Raw genomic sequence first — 22828 nt, forward strand, 5'->3', positions numbered from 1 at the left:
GAAGGTCTTTGACAAGGTCCCACACAAAAGATTAATGTGCAAAGTTAAAGCACATGGGATTGGGGGTAGTGTGCTGACGTGGATTGAGAACTGGTTGGCAGACAGGAAGCAAAGAGTAGGAGTAAATGGGTACTTTTCAAAATGGCAGACAGTGACTAGTGGGGTACCGCAAGGTTCTGTGCTGGGGCCCCAGCTGTTTACACTGTACATTAATGATTTAGACGAGGGGATTAAATGTAGTATCTCCAAATTTGCGGATGACACTAAGTTGGGTGGCAGTGTGAGCTGTGAGGAGGATGCTACGAGGCTGCAGAGTGACTTGGATAGGTTTGGTGAGTGGGCAAATGCATGGCAGATGAAGTATAAATGTGGATAAATGTGAGGTTATCCACTTTGGTGGTAAAAACAGAGAGACAGACTATTATCTGAATGGTGACAGATTAGGAAAAGGGGAGGCGCAACGAGACCTGGGTGTCATGGTACATCAGTCATTAAAGCTTGGCATGCAGGTACAGCAGGCGGTTAAGAAAGCAAATGGCATGTTGGCCTTCATAGCGAAGGGATTTGAGTACAAGGACAGGGAGGTGTTACTACAGTTGTACAGGGCCTTGGTGAGGCCACACCTGGAGTATTGTGTACAGTTTTGGTCTCCTAACATGAAGGACATTCTTGCTATTGAGGGAGTGCAGAGAAGATTCACCAGCCTAATTCCCGGGTTGGCAGGACTGACATATCAAGAAAGACTGGATCAACTGGGCTTTTATTCAACGGAGTTCAGAAGAATGAGAGGGGAACTCATAGAAACGTTTAAAATTCTGACGAGTTTAGACAGGTTAGATGCAGGAAGAATGTTCCTAATGTTGGGGAAGTCCAGAACCAAGGGTCACACTCTAAGGATAAGGGATAAGCCATTCAGGACCGAGATAAGGAGAAACTTCTTCACCCAGAGAGTAGTGAACCTGTGGAATTCTCTACCACAGGAAGTTGTTGAGGCCAATTCACTAAATATATTTAAAAAGGAGTTAGATGTAGTCCTTACTACTAGGGGGATCAAGGGGTATGGCGAGAAAACAGGAATGGGGTACTGAAGTTGCATGTTCAGCCATGAACTCATTGAATGGCGGTGCAGGCTCAAAAGGGCCGAATGGCCTACTCCTGCACCTATTTTCTATGTTTCTATGTTTCTTACTGAATGGTGGAGCAGGCTCGAGGGGCTGAATGGCCTGCTCCTTTTGCTTATGTTCTCTGGATTTAGGTTATTGGTGAATTTGCCAAGCATAGCAATTTGATGCGAATTTCATTTATGATCTTCAAAAAAAACAAAAAGGAAAACTATTCCAACCATTTCTTTATGTTTGTTGGAATTTATACTGAAGCAAAAAATGCCCCAATACCACGAATACAAACGGAAAGTCAGAGTGCGGAGAGTGACACATTCTTGTGAAGCTACTTGCTTTTACGGCCCTCATCGCTCGTCTGTATGGCTCATCAGGCAAGAATAGCTTCCAGACATGAAATTCTAGTAATCTTTTCATAGTCAACTTTTCATTATCTTGACACTATCAAGATCAAGAGCAAAAACAAATTTTAAAAGGCTCAAATGAAAACAGGTGCATAAAAAGTATACTTCTAAGTCTTTCAATCATCTGTTTTTGTGAAAAAGTCTTTATCTACGAACTGCAATAATCCAACTGACAAGCTGACAAGCGACTTCTTACAGAGCATTATTTTACACATTATTATATAATTAAGTTTGTCGCAATTCACCAATTGAGTTTAAGGGCACCAATTGCACCACCACCATCTGGTGAATAAATTTAGAACTGACAACTAAGATACCTCCGCCTGGTGATAAATGTTAACTGCTACCACTCACAAATGGAATCACAGAAAGTATAAGAACATAAAAACGTAAAAAATAGGAGCAGGAGTTGGCCATTTAGCCCCTCGAGCATTCTCCACCATTCAATAAGATCATGGCTGATCTGATCATGGACTTAGCTCCTTCCCTGCCCGTTTCCATAAACCTTTACTCCCTTGTCGCTCAAAAATCTGTCTGTCTCCACCTTAAATATATTCAATGACCCAACCTCCGCAGCTCTCTGGGGCAGAGAATTCAATAGATTTACAACTCAGAAGAAATTTCTCCTCATCTCAGTTTTTAATGGGCGGCCCCTTATTCTGAGACTATGTCCCCTAGTTTTAGTTTCCCTGATGAGTGGAAATATGCATCCTCTATGCATCCACCTTGTCTAGCCCCCTCATTATCTTATACATTTCAATAAGATCACCTCTCATCCTTCTAAACTCCAATGTGTTTCGGCCCAACCTACTCAACCTATCTTCATAAGTCAACCCCCTCATCTCCAGAATCAACCTAGTGAACCTTCTCTGAACAGCCTCCAATGCAAGTATATCCTTCCTTAAATACGGAGCCCAAAACTGTATGCAGTGCTCCAGGTGTGGCCTCACCAATACCCTGTACAGTTGTAGCAGGACATCACTGCTTTTATACTCTATCCCCTTAGCAATAAAGGCCAACATTCCATTTGCATTCCTGATTACTTGCTGTACCTGCATACTAACTTTTTGTGTTTCATGTACAAGGACCCTCAGGTCCCTCTGCACTGCAGCATTTTGCTATTTTTCTCCATTTAAATTATAATTTGCTTTTCTATATTTTCTGCCAAAATGGATAACCTCACATTTTCCCACATTGTACTCCATCTGCCAATTTTTTTCCCCCACTCACTTAGCCTGTCTATATCCCTTTGCAGATTATTTATGTCCTCCTCACAATTTGCTTTCCCACCCATCTTTGCATGATCAGCAAACTTGGCTACATTACACTTGGTCCCTTCATCCAAGTCATTAATATAGATTGTAAATAGCTGAGGACCCAGCACCGATCCCTGCGGCACCCCACTAGTCACTGTTTGCCAACTGGAAAATGACCCATTTATCCCGACTGTGTTTTCTGTGAGTTAGCCAATGCTCTTTCCATGCTAATATATTACCCCCAACCCCGTGAGCTTTTATCTTGTGCAGTAACCTTTTATGTGGCACCTTATTGAATGCTTTCTGGAAATCCAAAGACACCACATCCATTGGTTCCCCCTTATCCACCCTGCTTGTAACATCCTCAAAGAACTCCAGCAAATTTGTCAAACAGGATTTCCCTTTCATAAAACCATGCTGACTGCTTGATTGAATCATGCTTTTCCAAATGTCGAAATTATAGCACAGAACGAGGCCATTCAGCCAATCATGCCTGTGATAGTTCTTCAACTAACGTTTATTCTCAAACCAAGGTCGCCGTTCTAACCAGATACATAAGAACGCTTAAACAGCAGAAGGCCATTCAGCCCCTCGAGCCTGTTTCCCCATTCAATTAGATCATGGCTAATGTGTATCTTAACTCCATCTACTGGTCTTATTTCCGTAACCTTTAATACCCTCGCCTATTATGTATCAATATTTCTATTCAATATTGATAATCTACCTATCTCCATTTTAATAAATGGGATATCCTGTATCCAGAGGGTTCTAATTTTCCAAATAGCAGTTCATTCAAGTAATGAAAGAACATGCAAGAATAATTTTCTGCAAATGCCTAATGTTGAATGATATCCGACACAATTAACATGTACATGAGAATTCCCCAATTAATCACATCCATCATTAGAGTGGATTAAAATTTGTCCTAACATAAGAATTAAGCGCAGGCCATACATTCCCTCGAGCCTGTTCCGCCATTCAATAAGATCATGGCTGATCTTCGACCTCAACTCCACTTTCCCGTCCGATCCCATTATCCCTCGATTCCCTTCGAGTCCAAACTTCTATCTACCTCGGCCGTGCACATACTCAATGATTCAGCATCTACAGCCCTTTGGGGTAGAGAATTCCAATGATTCGCAGCCCCGAGTAAAGAATTTTCTTCTCATCTCAGTCTTAAATGGCCGACTCCTTATCTATACCCTCTAGTTCTAGACTCTCCAGCTTGGGGAAACAGCCTCTCAGCATCTATCCTGTCAATCCACCTCAGAATCTTGAGTGCTTCAATGAGATCACCTCTCATTCTTCCCAACTCCAGAGAGTATAGGCCCAATCTACTCAATCTCTCCTCATAGGACAAACTATTCTATTGCATTTCAGTACAGATGTGTTATTGTAACCCTATATGGGCTTAATGTGTTTTTACAAATTCTTCATCAGGTCTAATCTGTTTTCTTGATTCCAAAGTAAAATAATTCAACTAGTAAATTAGTCAGAGGCTCTAGGTTATTATTTTGTGCTGAAAATTACCTATAGTTAGAGAAGTAACAAGGGACAACTATGTTACTTCCTCAGATATTGCCACGTTTCTATAGATTTATGGCAAGCCAAAAGGCATTATCTGAAGCCACAATTAAATAACATGTTTTTAATCCTGGAATAAATCCAGAGTTGAGTTCACCAGCTTAACAGTAAACACTTACGGAGTCTGAACATAGTTCATTCTTCAGTAAAACTGGTTTTATAGATTCAAATCTAAGGCTCATCTTACTAATTTACCATTCGTTCATACAATTTCCAATTTGAGCATTCAAAAAACACAACTAAATGTGAGTGAGAATGTGTGTGTGTGAGCGAGAGAGTAAGTGTTTTGAGTCCATCACATTTCACATGCCATACTTTGTTACAGATGAAAACAATCTTCAAATTATAAAAACAGAAAGCCAATAATTTACTGCTGTTGCCAATATGAGGCATTACTCTCTAATTAAGGAGCGAGCCTTTGGCATAGTGGAAGCATTCCCGCCTCCACCCATTCCAGACAATCTCAGTGAGCAGAGGTTCTGGCTCAGGTTCTGAATTCTGGGATGACATCCAGCAGGATACTCGGGTTTGGTGGGTGTAGGTGGCATAATGTTAGTTACAGCCGTAGAAGGAGGGTTCATGTTAATCAGCCTGTTAACCCTCCACGACCTCATACTCTTCAAGGGTGTGCCAATTAGGAGCAATGAGACCATGTACCCTTACAGAGAGATCAAGTTGCACAGTGCTACACCTTCACAACAAATAAACACACATTGTGCATTACATGGTATAATGCCTCTATTCTTATAAATATCTTCTGATGTCATGATCAACACTGCTGGAGATTTTGTGGTAAATATGTAAAGCTGCACAATTTTTACTGAAAGTGCATTCTGTACTGAAAAAAATTACTAGAGTTTTGGGAAACCAAGATTTCACAGGAAAACAATTTTTGAAGCTCCACAGATGGCTAAATGGGTAAAACATCTAGCTGTGGTACTGAGCCAGAGAGAGCAGGAAGTCCCCCAGGTTCAATTACTGATGTGAGCTACATTAGCTGAACTCAGCCATATTGGAAGAAGGGGACTTACGAGCGAACTCAAGACCACTGGATCACCGTTACTGCACCCTGTTGCTATCCAGCTGCAATAGCATGCAAGTGGAGAAAATCCATCTCCCCACACCCACTTCCGAGATAGAATAGTCTGCCAACACTCAGCTGTCAAGTATCGCACGTAAAGAATGGACATTTCAGCAAGGTACTGGATACTGGCAGGATTTAGCTCAGGCACTCTACATGAGCCTGAAAATCTCTTCCCTCTGTGCAGCACCTGCTGGCTGTGAGCAAAACCCACTATGGCGGGAATAGCTCAATTCGTCAGGTCTCATCTCTAATGCTGTCCAAACAGATTAATTTGTACACAAATTGGTGTAAAGTGTCATCATGTTGGATGACTCATCTTTGCTTGTGTTAACGACATTTATATTAACATTTTCCATTGTCTTCTTCACTTCCACAGAATGACTAAAATTGCTACTAAGAAATAACAGACATATCTGAGATAGGCAATGGAGAACTCTTGTACAAACATTCCATAAAATAGGATAAAGTATTTACTTATCAAAAGCAGAGCAACTAAAATGGAAGAGCAGAACAAGCTGAATTGAAGATAGACAACGATGTCATTGAAGTACACACAAATAAATGGAGTGCCATTTTCTAAACCGTGTGAGATCCCATATAGCTAACACTATATGCATATGTTTCCACTATATGCATATGTTTCCACTATATGCATATGATGAAAGTATTGTACTAAAATATACATTTGTATTCCAATAAGAACATAAGAAATAGGAACAGGAGTCAGCCATATGACCCCTTGAGCCTGCTCTGCCATTCAATAAGATCATGGACCCAGCTCCACTTCCCCGCCCGCTCCCCATAACCCCTTATTCCCTTATCCTTTAAGAAACTGTCTATTTCTGTCTTAAATTTATTCAATGTCCCAGCTTCCACATTTTTCTGAGGTAGTGAATTCCACAGATTTACAACCCTCAGAAGAAATTTCTCCTCATCTCAGTTTTAAATGAGCAACCCCTTATTCTAAGATTATGCCCTCTAGTTCTCGTCTCCCCCATCAGTGGAAACATCCTCTCTGCATCCACCTTGTCAAGCCCCCTCATAATCTTATACGTTTCGATAAGATCACCTCTCAATCTTCTGAATTCCAATGAGTAGAGGCCCAACCTACTCAACCTTTCCTCATAAGTCAACCTTCTCATCTCTGGAATCAATCTAGTGAACCTTCTCTGAACTGCCTCCAAAGCAAGTATATCCTTTCGTAAATATGGAAACCAAAACTGCACGCAGTATTCCAGTTGTGGCCTCACCAATACCTTATATAGGTGTAGTAAGAATTCACTGCTTTTATACGGGACAAACGGGTTCTTTTCAGAATGGCAGGCAGTGACTAGTGGGGTGCCGCAGGGCTCAGTGCTGGGAGCCCAGCTATTTACAATATACATTAATGATTTAGATGAAGGAATTGTGTGTAATATCTCAAAAGTTTGCTGGGTGGCGGTGTGAGCTGTGAGGAGGATGCTAAGAGGCTGCAGGGTGACTTGGACAGGTTAGGTGAGTGGGCAAATACATGGCAGATGCAGTATAATGTGGATAAATGTGAGGTTATCCACTTTGGGAGCAAAAACACGAAGGCAGAATATTATCTGAATGGCGGCAGATTCGGAAAAGGGGAAGTGCAACGGGACCTAGGTATCATGATACATTAGTCATTGAAAGTTAGCATGTAGGTACAGCAAGCGGTGAAGGCAAATGGTATGTTGGCCTTCAAAGCTTGGGGATTTGAGTATAGGAGCAGGGAGGTCTTACTGCAGTTGTACAGGGACTTAGTGAGGCCTCACCTGGAATATTGTGTTCAGTTTTGGTCTCCTAATCTGAGGAAGGACGTTTTTGCTTTTGAGGGAGTGCAGCGAAGGTTCACCAGACTGATTCCCGGGATGGCAGGACTGACATAGGAGGAGAGGCTGGATCGACTGTGCCTGTACTCACTGGAGTTTAGAAGGATGAGAGGGGATCTCATAGAAACATATAAAATTCTGACAGGACTGGACAGGTTCGATGCAGGAATAATATTCCCGATGTTGGGGAAATCCAGAACCAGGGGACACAGTCTAAGGATAAGGGGTAAGTTAGGACTGAGATGAGGAGAAACTTCTTCACTCAGAGAGTTGTTAACCTGTAGAATTCCCTACTGCAGAGAGTTGTTGATGCCAGTTCATTGGATATATTCAAGAGGGAGATAGATATTGCCCGTATGGCTAAAGGCATCAAGGGGTATGGAGAAAAAGCAGGTAAGGGATACTGAGGTGAATGATCAGCCATGATCTTATTGAATGGTGGTGCAGGCTCAAAGGGCCGAATGGCCTACTCCTGCACCTATTTTCTATGTTTCTATACTCCATCCCCTTTGCAATAAAGGCCAACATACCCCATTGGCCTTCCTGATCACTTGCTGTACCTGCATACTATACTTTTGTGTTTCATGCACAAGTACCCCCAGGTCCCGCTATACTGCGGCACTTTGCAATCTTTCTCCATTAAAATAATAATGCTGTTTGATTTTTTTTCCTGCCAAAGTGCATGACCTCATACTTTCCAACATTATACTCCATCTGCCAAATTTTTGCCCACTCACTTAGCCGATGTCCTTTTGCAGATTTTTTTGTGTCCTCCTCACACATTGCTTTTCCTCCCGTCTTTGTATCATCAGCAAACTTGGCTACGTTACACTCGGTCCCTTCTTCCAAGTCGTTAATATAGATTGTAAATAGTTGGGGTCCCAGCACTTATCCCTGCAGCACCCCACTAGTCACTTGTTTGCCAACTGGAAAATGACCCATTTATCCCGACTCTCTATTTTCTGTTAGTTAGCCAATGCTCTTTCCATGCTAATATATTACCCCAACCCAGTGAACTTTTATCTTGTGCAGTAACCTTTAATATGGCACTTTGTCAAGTGCCTTCTGGAAGTCCAAATACACCACATCCACTGGTTCCCCTTTATCCACTCTGTTCGTTACATCCTCAAAGAACTCCAGCAAATCTGTCAAACATGACTTCCCCTTCATAAGTCCATGCTGACTCTGCCTGACCGAATTTTGCTTTTCCAAATGTCTTGCTACTACTTCTTGAATAATGGACTCCCAACATTTTCCCAACCACAGATGTTAGTCTAACTGGTCTATAGTTTCCTGCTTTTTGTCTGCCTCCTTTTTTAAATAGGGGCGTTACATTTGCAGTTTTGCAATCTGCTGGGACCTCCCCAAAATCCAGGAATTTTGGTAAATTACAACCAATGCATCTACAATCTCTGCCTTTACTTCTCCTTAAGACCCAAGGATGCAAGCCATCAGGTCCAGGGGATTTACCTGCCTTTAGTCCCATTATCTTGCCGAGTACCACCTCCTTAGTGATTGTGATTGTGTTAAGTTCCTCCCCCCACTATAGTCCCTTGACTATCCACTGTCGGAATATTGTTAGTGTCCTCTACCATAAAGACCGATACAAAATATTTGTTCAGAGTTTTTGCCATCTCCATGTTCCCCATTATTAATTCCCCGGTCTCGTCCTCTGAGGGACCAACATTTACGTTAGCAACCCTTTTCCTTTTTATATACCTATAGAAACTCTTGCTATCTGTTTTTATATTTTGCGTTGTTTACTTTCATAGACTATCTTTCCTTTCTTAATCATTTTTTTTTAGTCATTCTGCAGCTACATTTCAATTCAGGTTGATGCAAGCATTTCAGCCTCCACTAGCAAGTGAATGTTTATGTATTCCAATTCACATTCAGCATACAATTTGCCAATTCATTAAAACACAGTAACTTTGCCATTCTGTTTCTCGTTAGCCAATTGTTCAGTGGGAAATGCAAATGAATAGAACAAAGAGATCGGTGAATGTGACCAATTTGGATTGTCTAGTGAATGAACTGCCTCTGGTGTATTCTTAATGGCTGTCAACTCACCAGTATGATGGAAGTCGCAGTAATTTTCCATAAAAAGCTGTGCTGAAAGGAGGGATGACCGGGGCAGGAGGACAGAACGAACCTCCACTATCCAAGGAGGTCAGGCCTGCCTGGAAACCAAATATCTGCAATAACAAAGCAGAAAGGATCAAAAACTGCACAACAAGAAAAGCTTTAATGAAGACAGGATGAAACATGTCAACTTCAATTTTCTTTGCAATGAACACACACTAAACGCTTGTCCCTATCATTGCATCACCACCTCGTCTCCGAACTTCTCAAAGTCATGACCCTTAAACAAAGCTTAACATTAAAAAAAGTCCAGTTATTTTCCCCCTTTACTTTTCCTATTATTAATTCAAAATGTAATTGTTTTAATAATTATATATTCAGTTAGCTGAACTTCAGATAAATCCAGATGACACAGATTGGGGACAGCAATGTAATTTCACCAAAGTTTTGCAAAATAAAATACAAAAATAGGATCGGCATCATCTGAGACAAGGCGACAAGAAAGTATTCATGTCTCGGTGAGCCAAGAGACCAAAATAAATAATTGAGCTGCTAACACTAGCCTTTTGAGTAAACATCAAGAATTCATCGGTTTTAATAATTTTGGCTGAAGCCCAGTCATTGGCATTCACTTAATAGAACTTTTCAAAAATAATTTTAGATCTATGCTTCAATTACCAGTAATATTCTGCCCGCTTCTCAGTGGCTAAATTTCACAATGCCAGAGATAACGGGATAAAAGTGTTTACTTGATGGGAACTTTGGGAAATTCAGTTTGTTTCGGCTTGATTTCTATTTTGATTGAAGTAAATTTGCAAAATGGTGTGTACAAGGTTTAGTTTCAAACTATACGCTCAGAGAGCAACGTCGGTTTGTGGCAATTCGAGAAACAGCAATTAAGATTTATTCAAGGCATTCCAGCTGTACTTCCACAAATTGTATTCTCAATGCATTAAACTTCAGCTGGTACTCATTAAACAATCTAATCATCCAAACGTCGCTTTACTGTACAAGATCAGGTTTCACAAATGGGGAAAAAGAATTTTCTAAGAATGTGAATGACTGAAAAATAAGGGACATTCTTGTTGCTTCAGTGTTAAAACTACCCAATAGCTCAAATGAACTGAAGACATTTGAGCTACATATGCTGACTAGAGAATAAGTTAAGCCAAACACTTGCAGTTAGAATCATAGAATGGTTACAGCACAGAAGGAGGCCATTCAGCCAGTCGAGCCCATGTCAGCTCTCTCCAAGAGCACCTCAGCGAGTCCCATTCCCCCACCCTTTCTCTGTAGCCCTGCAAAATGTTTTCTTTCAGGTACTTATCCAACTCCCTTTTGAAAGCAGTGATTGAGTCTGCCTCCACCACTCTTTCAGGGAGTGCATTCCAGATCCTAACCACACGCTGTGTAAAAAGTTTTTTTTTTTAATGTCGCCTTTGAATATTTTGCCAATCACCTTAAATCCGTGTCCTCTGGTTCTCAACCAATGCGAACAGTTTCTCTCGATCTAATCTGTCCAGACCCCTCATGATTTTGAAGTTATTTGCTGAATCCCTACAAATCGATGCTATTTATTATTAAACATTCTTGCCAATTTCCAATATCTTTTTCATCACATTCTGCAAGCTACAGAAATGGATTTTAATTCTTATGATTAATGAACAGTGTAAATGGAGATATACTGCCGAGTTATGCCAAAAAATAGAGCAGCAATGAGACAGATATCAGTGCCAAAGTTCTGAGCTTGATATAACAATTACATCATTACAAAAAGCCTGGTGTCATCATTGTGACACTCCAGATGTATCTATGATCTGTGTAACAGCCCAACTGGCCTGAACAGCAATGGGCTACAAATGCCAGAACTGACTTTAATGCTAATACAACGTGGTGCAAACGACCTGTTTGTTCGGTCAGCATTGTTTAAGCATAACACAATAGCCACAAAAGTTTTAAGATAAACAAAAATATCTCAATTAGATAGTGAGGTGACAATTCTTCCAATCTAATTTCAGTGCCAACAATCACTGGGAATACAATGTGTGAATTTCAGCACCTTCCTAACCACCCCCATTCTTGTTTTACTGCAGTTTTGTGGATCTCCCTGAAGTTAGGACATCCATTTAGTTATGCTATAGTTAGCTGAGTGACATACTTTTGGGGGCATCTGAAATGGAAGACGACGCTTCATAGACCCTCGTGGTTGACAGTGTCAAAGGCCTGTGTAAGGTCGAAGAAGGCCATGTATAAGAGCTGGCGCTGTTCCCTGCATTTTTATTGCAGCTGTCGCGCTGCAAAAATCATATCCGTTGTGCCCCATAGGGGACGAAATCCGCACTGCGACTCCGGAAGGAGCTCCTTGGCCACAGGGAGAAGACGACCACCAAGCTCATGGTCTACAGGGCTGTAGTAATACCCGCTCTCCTGTATGGCTCAGAAACATGGACCATGTGGACACCTCAAGTCGCTGGAGAAATACAAACAATGATGTCTCCGCAAGATCCTACAAATCCCCTGGGAGGACAGACGTACCAACGTTAGCGTCCTCGACCAGGCCAACATCGAAACACTGACCACACTGGTCAGCTCCTCTGGGCAGGCCACATAGTTTGCATGCCAGACACGAGACTTCGCTCTACTTGGAACTCCTTCATGGCAAGCGAGCCAAAGGTGGGCGGCGGAAAGGTTTCAAGGACATCCTCAAAGCCTCCCTGATAAGGTGCAACATCCCCACTGACACCTGGGAGTCCCTGGCCAAAGACCGCCCTCAGTGGAGGAAGTGCATCCGGGAGGGCGCTGGGCACCTCGAGTCTCGTCACCGAGATTATGCAGAAATCAAGCGCAGGCAGCAGAAAGAGTGTGCGGCAAACCAGTCCCACCCTCCCCTTCCCTCAACAACTATCCCACCTGTGACAGAGACTGTGGTTCTCGTATTGGACTGTACAGCCACCTAAAAACTCATGTTAAGAGTGGAAGCAAATCTTCCTCGATTCAAAGAGAATGCCTATGACGACGATGATGACAATGATGGAGTTAGCGGAGTATTCCTAGGCCTCTGCAAATAGCACTTTGCAGCCAGTCACCAAGGGCGTACAAAAATAGAGTAGATTGACTTGGCCTTTTACCCTCACAAGGAGTTTTAAACATCTTACTAATATTTCCACCTTCTTGCTTTCGTGTCCCTCATGCTGTGAAGCACTCCCAACAAAATGGTTTGAAACTGATCTCATAAAATCGAGAGACAGAGACAGTGACAGTGACATCCCAAAACGCTTTTACAGCCAATTAATTACTTTTGGAGTGTAGTCACTGTTGTAATGTCGGAAATGCGGCAGCCAATTTGCGCACAGCAAGCTCCCACAAACAGCAATGTGATATTGACCAGATAGATAATCTGTTTTTTTGATTGAGGGAGAAATATTTGCCAGGACACCAGGGATAACTTCCCGCTCTTCTTCGAAATAGTGCCGTGGGACCTTGTAAGTCCACTTGAGAGAGCAGACTATCTCGGTTTAACGTCTCATCCGAAAGATGGCACCTCTGACAGTGCAGCGCTCCCTCAGCACTGCACTGGAGTGTCAGTCTGGCCTGGATTTTTTTGTGCTCCAGTCTCTGCAGTGGGACTTGAACCTACAACCTATTGACTCAGAGGCGAGAGCGCTACTCACTGAGCCACAGCTGACAGAATTAGGACCAGGAGTAGGCTGTGCAGCCCCTCGAGCCTGCTCCGCCATTCAATGAGAGACCATGGCTGAACTTCGACCTCAACTCCACTTTCCTGTACTATCCCCATATCCCTTGACTCCCCGAGAGTCCAAAAATCTATCTATCACTGCCTTGAATATACTCAACAATTCAGCATCCACAGCCCTTTGGGGTAGAGAATTCCAAAGATTCATAACACAGTGAAGAAATTCCTCCTCATCTCAGTCTTAAGTGGCCAACAGTAGCAGTGATGTTGGGGAGGACATCAAACAGGAAATTAGGGGTGCATGCAATAAAGGTGCAGCAATTATCATGGGTGACTTTAATATGCATATAGATTGGGCTAACCAAACTGGAAGCAATACGGTGGAGGATGATTTCCTGGAGTGCATAAGGGATGATTTCCTAGACCAATATGTCGAGGAACCAACTAGGGGGGAGGCCATCTTAGACTGGGTGTTGTGTAAAGACAGAGGATTAATTAGCAATCTCGTTGTGCGAGGCCCCTTGGGAAAGAGTGACCATAATCTGGTGGAATTCTACATTAGGATGGAGAATGAAACAGTTAATTCAGAGACCATGGTCCAGAACTTAAAGAAGGGTAACTTTGAAGGTATGAGGAGTGAATTGGCTAGGATAGATTGGCAAATGATACTTAAGGGGCTGACAGTGGATGGGCAATGGCAGACATTTAGAGACCGCATGGATGAACTACAACAATTGTACATCCCTGTCTGGCGTAAAAATAAAAAAGGGAAGGTAGTTCAACCGTGGCTATCAAGGGAAATCAGGGATAGTATTAAAGCCAAGGAAGTGGCATACAAATTGGTCAGAAATAGCAGTGAACCCGGGGACTGGGAGAAATTTAGAAATCAGCAGAGGAGGACAAAGGGTTTGATTAGGGCAGGGAAAATAGAGTACGAGAGGAAGCTTGCAGGGAACATTAAGACGGACTGCAAATGTTTCTATAGATATGTAAAGAGAAAAAGGTTAGTAAAGACAAATGTAGGTCCCCTGCAGTCACAATCAGGGGAAGTCATAATGGGGAACAAAGAAATGGCAGACCAATTGAACAAGTACTTTGGTTCGGTATTCACTAAGGAGGACACAAACAACCTTCCGGATATAAAAGGGGTCAGAGGGTCTAGTAAGGAGGAGGAACTGAGGGAAATCCTTATTAGTCGGGAAATTGTGTTGGGGAAATTGATGGGATTGAAGGCTGATAAATCCCCAGGGCCTGATGGACTGCATCCCAGAGTACTTAAGGAGGTGGCCTTGGAAATAGCGGATGCATTGACAGTCATTTTCCAACATTCCATAGACTCTGGATCAGTTCCTATGGGGTGGAGATAAGCCAATGTAACCCCACTTTTTAAAAAAGGAGGGAAGAGAGAAAACAGGGAATTATAGACTGGTCAGCCTGACATCGGTAGTGGGTAAAATGATGGAATCAATTATTAAGGATGTCAGAGCAGCGCATTTGGAAAGAGGTGACATGATAGGTCCAAGTCAGCATGGATTTGTGAAAGGGAAATCATGCTTGACAAATCTTCTGGAATTTTTTGAGGATGTTTCCAGTCGAGTGGACAAGGGAGAACCAGTTGATGTGGTGTATTTGGACTTTCAGAAGGCTTTCGACAAGGTCCCACACAAGAGATTAATGTGCAAAGTTAAAGCACATGGGATTGGGGGCAGTGTGCTGACGTGGATTGAGAACTGGTTGGCAGACAGGAAGCAAAGAGTAGGAGTAAACGGGTACTTTTCAGAATGGCAGGCAGTGACTAGTGGGGTACCGCAAGGTTCTGTGCTGGGGCCCCAGCTGTTTACATTGTACATTAATGATTTAGACGAGGGGATTAAATGTAGTATCTCCAAATTTGTGGATGACACTAAGTTGGGTGGCAGTGTGAGCTGCAAGGAGGATGCGATGAGGCTGCAGAGTGACTTGGATAGGTTAGGTGAGTGGGCAAATGCATGGCAGATGAAGTATAATGTGGATAAATGTTAAGTTATCCACTCTGGTGGTAAAAACAGAGAGACAGACTATTATCTGAATGGTGACAGATTAGGAAAAGGGGAGGTGCAACGAGACCTGGGTGTCATGGTTCATCAGTCATTGAAGGTTGGCATGCAGGTACAGCAGGCGGTTAAGAAAGCAAATGGCATGTTGGCCTTCATAGCGAGGGGATTTGAGTACAGGGGCAGGGAGGTGTTACTACAGTTGTACAGGGCCTTGGGTGAGGCCACACCTGGAATATTGTGTACAGTTTTGGTCTCCTAACTTGAGGAAGGACATTCTTGCTATTGAGGGAGTGCAGCGAAGATTCACCAGACTGATTCCCGGGATGGCGGGACTGACCTATCAAGAAAGACTGGATCAACTGGGCTTTTATTCACTGGAGTTCAGAAGAATGAGAGAGGATCGCATGGAAACGTTTAAAATTCTGACGGGGTTAGACAGGTTAGATGCAGGAAGAATGTTCCCAATGTTGGGGAAGTCCAGAACCAGGGGTCACAGTCTGAGGATAAGGGGTAAGCCATTTAGGACCGAGATGAGGAGAAACTTCTTCACCCAGAGAGTGGTGAACCTGTGGAATTCTCTACCACAGAAAGTAGTTGAGGCCAATTCACTAAATATATTCAAAAGGGAGTTAGATGAAGTCCTTACTACTCGGGGGATCAAGGGTTATGGCGAGAAAGCAGGAATAGGGTACTGAAGTTTCATGTTCAGCCATGAACTCATTGAATGGCGGTGCAGGCTAGAAGGGCTGAATGGCCTGCTCCTGCACCTATTTTCTATGTTTCTATGTTTCTATGTTTCTATGCATAGAAATGTTTAAAATTCTGACGGGTTTAGACAGGTTAGATGCAGGAAGAATGTTCCCAATGTTGGGGAAGTCCAGAACCAGGGGTCACAGTCTAAGGATAAGGGGTAAGCCATTTAGGACCGAGATGAGGAGAAACTTCTTCACCCAGAGAGTGGTGAACCTGTGGAATTCTCTACCACAGAAAGATGTTGAGGCCAATTCACTAAATATATTCAAAAGGGAGTTAGATGTAGTCCTTACTACTTGGGGGATCAAGGGGTATGGCAAAAAAAGCAGGAATGGGGTACTGAAGTTGCATGTTCAGCCATGAACTCATTGAATGGCGGTACAGGCTCGAAGGGCCGAATGGCCGACTCCTGCACCTATTTTCTATGTTTCTATGACCCCTTAAAACCAAGTTCAAATTCTCAAACGCCGTGGTGGGATTTGAACTCTTGTTCCCTGGGTTATTATTATTCAACGTCTGCTGGATTACTAGTCCAATAACAGAAACCTCTGCACTACCATTCCCCATCTGCTCCCATCTCAATCAATACCATTTGTGCTGAAGGATCCAAAAGTGATGAGTGCACTGATTTTCTCCGTGTGTCAGGAAGCATTTAGCGCCCACTCCGCACCTCGCCTTCAATGGTGAAAATTAATTATTTGAGGACATGTGGAAAGGAAACAGAGCCCTGCCACCCCGTGGCACAAAGTGCCAGTGCAACTGAGAAACGCAGCAAATCCTTCTCAACAAGAGACTGTTGCAATCTACAAAATGCAGTAATTTGAAAATTTAGATAACTTTCTGTATTTATACCAGAACAAAGTTTTAGTTTGATGTTCTGCCAAATCTTGCGTATTTTTGTCTCGCATCATTATTTTTTTTCAATGAAGGCCAAGTGTGCCTTCCTATACAAAAGTCTTACAGATGGAGCGAGCATATGTACAATGTCACAAGCTGACTGACCATTTGTAAATATGAGCGCACGTTACCAATATTCAGCACCAGGCTAATCCTTTGTTCCAGCTGTGCAAACATGACAGCTCGAGCTCCCGTAACAGGCAGGCAAGCCGGGATCAGAATGGTCCCAGCCACTCACAGCAAGAGCATATCAAACTGCTGTGGAAGAGCACAGGCAGTTTTTCATCATTTAGTGAATGCAGTCAAAATTGCAACTATTAAGTTGGAAATCTGCAGTACGAAGAATTTAGAGCGATAGAAGTAGCAGCTTAGCAGAATAAGTCCATAAGAGTAATCCTGTCCAAGGTAGAATACATCTTGTCCTAAACAAGCAGTTTTTTGCTTGTTACACAATGCTGTCGTGTTTTGAGTGAAAATTACAACATTTACGACACAAAAAGCACATTAGATTCAAATTTGCACAAATCAATTTTTTGTAGTAAACAAGAACTCCAAACCTCAAAAAAAGGGCTCAAATTTATCTCAGTTTCAGGTCAGCAACGCCGACTAATTCAGAAGCAATTTGAGCATGCAAATGTCATGGGCCCCACGTCCATATCCTGTGCACCTGACAAAACAGCCGTCGCCATTAACTTCCTGTGACTGTCTCACCATTTCCTGCAACTACTTCTCTCTTATGTACCTGCATAAATTCCAAACAAACATAATACTTTTTTTTTAAAAACTGATTTTTTTTTAAAACTTCTCATTTCTCCACGTTCCACTTTGCGTTGCATAGTAGACAAGGCAAGAAAGAGGACGTGATTCTAAACCAGCTGCAGGCGGGCTATCGTGAGTTTTTCTGCCTATAGGCTCAAAAAACTGCTCTTTAATATAAATGGGTGATTTCAAGAATCAACACGGCACCATATGTGCAATTCAACTTCTTTCAAACAAATCCAGCGAAGTTTCTATGGTAAACCGAGTACTTGAGAGCAGAGTTGTAATTCTAGTCTTGGCATAAAACCATACTTAGGCTTCCGCAAAGAGAACATTTTACAGTTTTGGTGGGTAGTCTGAGACTTGGAGGAAACAGCCCTATCGACCCCTTCTCCTGACGAATGTTGTCCCACTTCTAACAGGGTCTGTGGCTCTCGTATCGGACTGTTCAGCCATCCAAGAACTCACTTTTGGAGTGGAAGCAAGTCTTACTCGATTCCGAGGGACTGCCTATGATGATGATGGAGGAAACGGGAGCCGAGAAGAGGCACCCGCACGACAATGCATGCCGTCCAGTGAGGAACCCACAAGTTGATCAGCTCCGCTGGGCAGGCCACATTGTCCGCATGCCAGACACGAAACTCCCAAAGCAAGCACTCTACTTTGAACTCCTTCACGACAAACGAGCCAAAGGTGGGCAGCGGAAACGTTACATGGACACCCTCAAAGCCTCCCTGATAAGTGCAACATCCCCACTGACACCTGGGAGTCCCTGGCCAAAGAACGCCCTAAGTGGAGGAAGTGCATCCGGGAGAGCGCTGAGTACCTCGAGTCTCATCGCCAAGAGCATGTAGAAATCAAGCGCAGGCAGCGGAAGGAGCATGCGGCAAACCTGTCCCATTCACCCCTTCCCTCAACGACTATCCGTCCCACCTGTGACAGAGACTGTGGTTCTCGTATTGGACTGTTCAGCCACCTAAGAACTCATGTCAAGAGTGGAAGCAAGTCTTCCTCGATTCCGAGGGACTGCCTATGATGATGACATTGATGGCATTTGATGAAATGTTCACAGGGTACATCTTCATAACTACCTGGTGGAAGACGGCATTCAACTGGTCCTAAACTTGCAAAGGATGGGGAGAGGAGGTGACGCCAAAGAAAGAGTGAACACATTTCAAATAAAAGTTGCAAAAATGCATCAACAAAAACAACATTTACATAGCGCCTTTAACATAGTAAAACATCCCAAGGCGCTTCACAGAAGCGTTATGAAAATGTTTTTGGAACGGAGCCACGTAATGCCATATTAGGACAATGACCAAAATCTGGGTCAAAGAGGTAGGTTTTAAGAAACTGTCTCAAAGGTGGATAGAGAGGTAGAGAGGCGGAGAGGTTTAGGGAGGGAGTTCCAGAGCTTAGGGCCCAGGCAGCTGAAAGCACAGCCACCAATGGTGGAGTGATAAAAATCAGAGTTGCGCAAGAGGCCAGAACTGGAGGAACAGTGAGATCTCTGAGGGCTGCAGGGCTGGAGGAAATTACAGCGATCGGGAGGAACAAGGTCATGCAAGAATTTGAAAACATGAGTATTTAAAAATCGAGTCAAATATATCTGAGGCAAATGTTGCTGCACTCGAGAGATTAGCATATGCATATTTTAAAAAACGCATACACAAAGCAGCACCATCACAAACAGCAGTGGGATTAAACTTGTCCCTCACAACACCCACAAGAATTTCCTGGTCTTGGCAATATTTTTGTGGGAAAGTGCCAAAAATAATAAAGTTGCATCTTTTAGCGTGTAGCAGTTCCTTCACAATACTATGTTGAGTCACATTGTTGCTGACCACTTCAATCATTTATCGACACAAGTTTAGAACTAATGTCAACAGAATTTCATATTTTGTTGGATGTTTTTCTGGGGGTGGACAAGCTGGTGACAAAATGCACCATGCAGTGTGCTACCATGCCACACAACCAGGACCCTTCCAGATCCTGGCCTTGGTCTGTGGTAGTGCTGGTGTGACTATCATTGCAAACAATGATGGACAGGAAAAGACCTTCAGATCCATCCAGCCTGTCCCACACAATTGCAATACTTTGTGTTTCACAATATGTATCTCACCCGAAGCCATGTGATCTCCTGGGAGAGATGAAAAGCAAGAGGGGGAAAAGGCTGAATTACCCCCTTCTTTCAGGCCTGTTACCGCCTCAAATGGCCTTTCCGCTCGGGGGCAGGTGGCGGGGCCAACCCACCCGGAATTGCCCCTGCGCCAGGAACGGATTACCGCCACGCCTCATATTTATGTCCCGCCTGGTGGCAACCTCTTTTCCGACCCGCGGGAGCCCAGCTGCTGCCGATCGGTGCTCCCGACAGCTTCGCATGGCGGGAAGGTGCCAGTGACTGGGCGGTGCGGCCGCCCTTAAAGGGGAGGGCGCACTGCCGCGGCCAGTATTTTGTTTTAATTGTCGGCCAATGGCAGCTGCTGGTTCAACTGGGCCGCCAACAGGCAGTCCGGCACCCCCTCTTGGGTACCGGGCCACCAAACCCCTCTATGGTGGCCCAGTGGGTTCCACGTTGGCCTCGTAGCATACCTCCCCTTTAAGTGAAAGAGAGGGACGTCACAACGCATTAGCGCGATGCAGCACATCCGCGTCACGCTGATGTCATCACAGCCCCACTCCTGGCGCAAATCCGCCCCTACACAGTCTCCAACAGCGCCGGGAGGTGGTGTCAGAGTTCAAGAGCTGAATTTTCTGGCTCTTCCCTCCGACTCCCACGGAGTGGTAAATTTCCTGACAATTCAAATTGCCCTCCCTAATTTCTCGCTGAGAGCAATTTCAGCCCCAAGATTGTGTTAAAAACAGGCCATTTTGTGGGGGGGGGGAAAAAAATATCGAGGACATTCCTCTCCGATCAGATTTGGTTAGCCTAGGATATTAGCTTCAGTGTCCCTGCACAAGGGAAGAGGGCAAAGGTTTGATTCCTGATTGCTAGCCCAATGACCCTGCCAGAGAGGTTGTGGCTGGGTACGGCAGTTGAAACAGTATCAAGCTCGGCCATGAAGCTTCTCGTGACAAAATAGCTCAAGTCCACCCACTGTCGGATGCCCAGTTCACAAAATGGTCCATGCAATTGTAGCACAACAACAACAACTTGTATTTATATAGCACCTTTAACATTGTGAAATGTCCCAAGGCGCTTCACAGGAGTATTATGAGATTTAAAAAATTGACACCGAGCCGCATAAAGAGAAATTAGCACAGGTGACCAAAAGCTTGGTCAAAGAGGTATATTTTAAGGAGCGTCTTGAAGGAAGAAAAAGAGTGAGAGAGGCAGAGAGGTTTAGGCAGGGAGTTCCAGAGCTTGGGGCCTAGGCAACAGAAGGTACGGCCACCAATGGTTGAGCGATTATAATCAGGGATGCTCAAGAGGGCAGAATTAAGAGGAGCGCAGACATCTCAAGGGGTTGAGGGGCTGAAGGAGATTAGAGAGATAGGGAGGGGTGGACTATGGAGGGATCAGCAGGAGAATGCATGAAAATTGAGATAAAAGTCAAGATTGTCTGTCTTGCAGGATCCTGGAATGATAGTATCCTTCACACACTGCAATTCCTTCTGACCATTCCCTCAGGTTCAGCTGAATTTGTTTTAAGATTGATTAGGAATTGTAGGGCTGTTTAGGAATTTTAGGGCACTGGAGATTACCGTCAGGTCAAAGCAGAACTGGTTTCTATAATGCAGTTCTTAGGGCGAGAGGGTCACATGTCTTGGTCCTAGGGTGATATCAAGATACAAATTTTTACGGACATGCTCAGAACAGAAACAAGACAGGATGATACTGAATTCTTCTTCCTGAAATCGTAGACTGGCAGGCTGGGAGGCAAAAAGAATAAAATTCATGGATAATTCTCTGCTGCAGAATTAATGCTGTAGAAGTTACATACCATTTGAACCTAAAAGAAGCATCAGTTTCTCAGAATATGGATTCACCAGAACCAAGATTGGTCAAGTTCCTATGATGTGCAAAGGATGCAGATTGATGAGCAAAAACAACATTCACTTTTATACCTTAAACCTTAAAATTGATCACCAATTTCAGTAGATGATGTTAATATCTGTGCGTGCTGACCATCAGGGAGAGAGTTTGGGAGTGCTTTCACAACAGTGCTAATGCATCAACTTCCACATGCAATTAAACAGTCACTGAATGATTACATTTGTGCTGTTGTTAGTTCAGCTCCCTCAGAAGAGTCAAGCTGAATAAGTCTTTTCAGCTGGTTCTGTCAAATGTTACCAGCAAACATATCAGCCAAAAATAAAGGACGAACCAATGAAAGCACATCCAATCTGAACCATTACCTCACACCCAATGAAAGATGCAGATGTCTCAACAAACAGGGAGTGCTTCCCTCTCATTACAAATTAGCAGTAGCAAAACTGCTTGCTTTTCACGAATGGGTTTAAAGGAGTACCCAGCAAAAACGTTTTTAAATGATACACTGTCAGATAAACAAGATTTTAGACTAAATTTGAGTAACTGAAAAGCCGAAAGCACAAAGATTAAAAATACAACGGCCTTCATTTATTCTCGAAAGTTAAGAATCTTTCTTTAACCTAAATACTTTGACCAGAAATACTAAGTGCGGTCTCCATTGCTACTCTGTTATTACTTCCACCGCTTCTGTGAAGCAGAAAGAAAAGTTGGAAAGCAAACATACAAGACCCACTTTCAAACATTTCCTGAAATTTGGTCACAATTCTCATTAGGCTGCAACTCAAAAATGCAATGGCTTGCACGTGAATAATGCAAACAAGTCTGGCATCAGAACCCAGGCAGAATTATTCAAGCTGAAAAACATGCCAATAATATGAATGTCAAAAGAGGGCATTGTCTGAAAAGGCTCAGTGGTGCAATTCGTATACAAGTCACAACTGCCAATTTCAGAAAATCATAGAATAATATAGCACAGAAGGAGGCCATTCTGTCCATCGTGCCACTGCCGGCTCTTTAGCAGGGCTATCTAATTCGTCCCACTCTGCTGCCCTTTCCCAGTAACGCTGCAAATTTTCCCCCTTCAAGTATTCATCGAATTCCCTTTTGAAAGTTATTGAATCTGCTTCCACCACCCTTTCAGGCAGCGCATTCCAGGTTATAACTCGTTACGTAAAATAAATTGTCCTCATCTAGGGCCCAAGTTTCCACATGATTTGCGCCTGATTTTTTAGGAGCAACTGGTGGAGAACGGACTATCTCAGAAATCGCAATTCTCCACATTTTGTTTTCTGCAGTTCTAGTCAGGTAGAACAGTTCTACTTTGGAACA

The 22828-nt window shown here is 43.3% G+C and overlaps 1 protein-coding gene across 8 annotated transcripts in view; it reads right to left on the reverse strand.

Annotated features, from left to right (window-relative positions):
* Window positions 1–22828, reverse strand: part of LOC139277917 (intermembrane lipid transfer protein VPS13B-like) — a 1209249-nt gene that overhangs the window by 933658 nt on the left and 252763 nt on the right. For all 8 annotated transcript variants that reach the window (XM_070896555.1, XM_070896554.1, XM_070896561.1 and 5 more), the window contains exon 16: window positions 9355–9479. In XM_070896555.1, the coding sequence (XP_070752656.1) occupies window positions 9355–9479 (125 nt within the window). The remainder of the gene's footprint in view (window positions 1–9354; window positions 9480–22828) is intronic.

The sequence above is a fragment of the Pristiophorus japonicus genome, chromosome 1 (assembly GCF_044704955.1).
Source record: "Pristiophorus japonicus isolate sPriJap1 chromosome 1, sPriJap1.hap1, whole genome shotgun sequence".
NCBI lineage: Eukaryota > Metazoa > Chordata > Chondrichthyes > Pristiophoridae > Pristiophorus > Pristiophorus japonicus.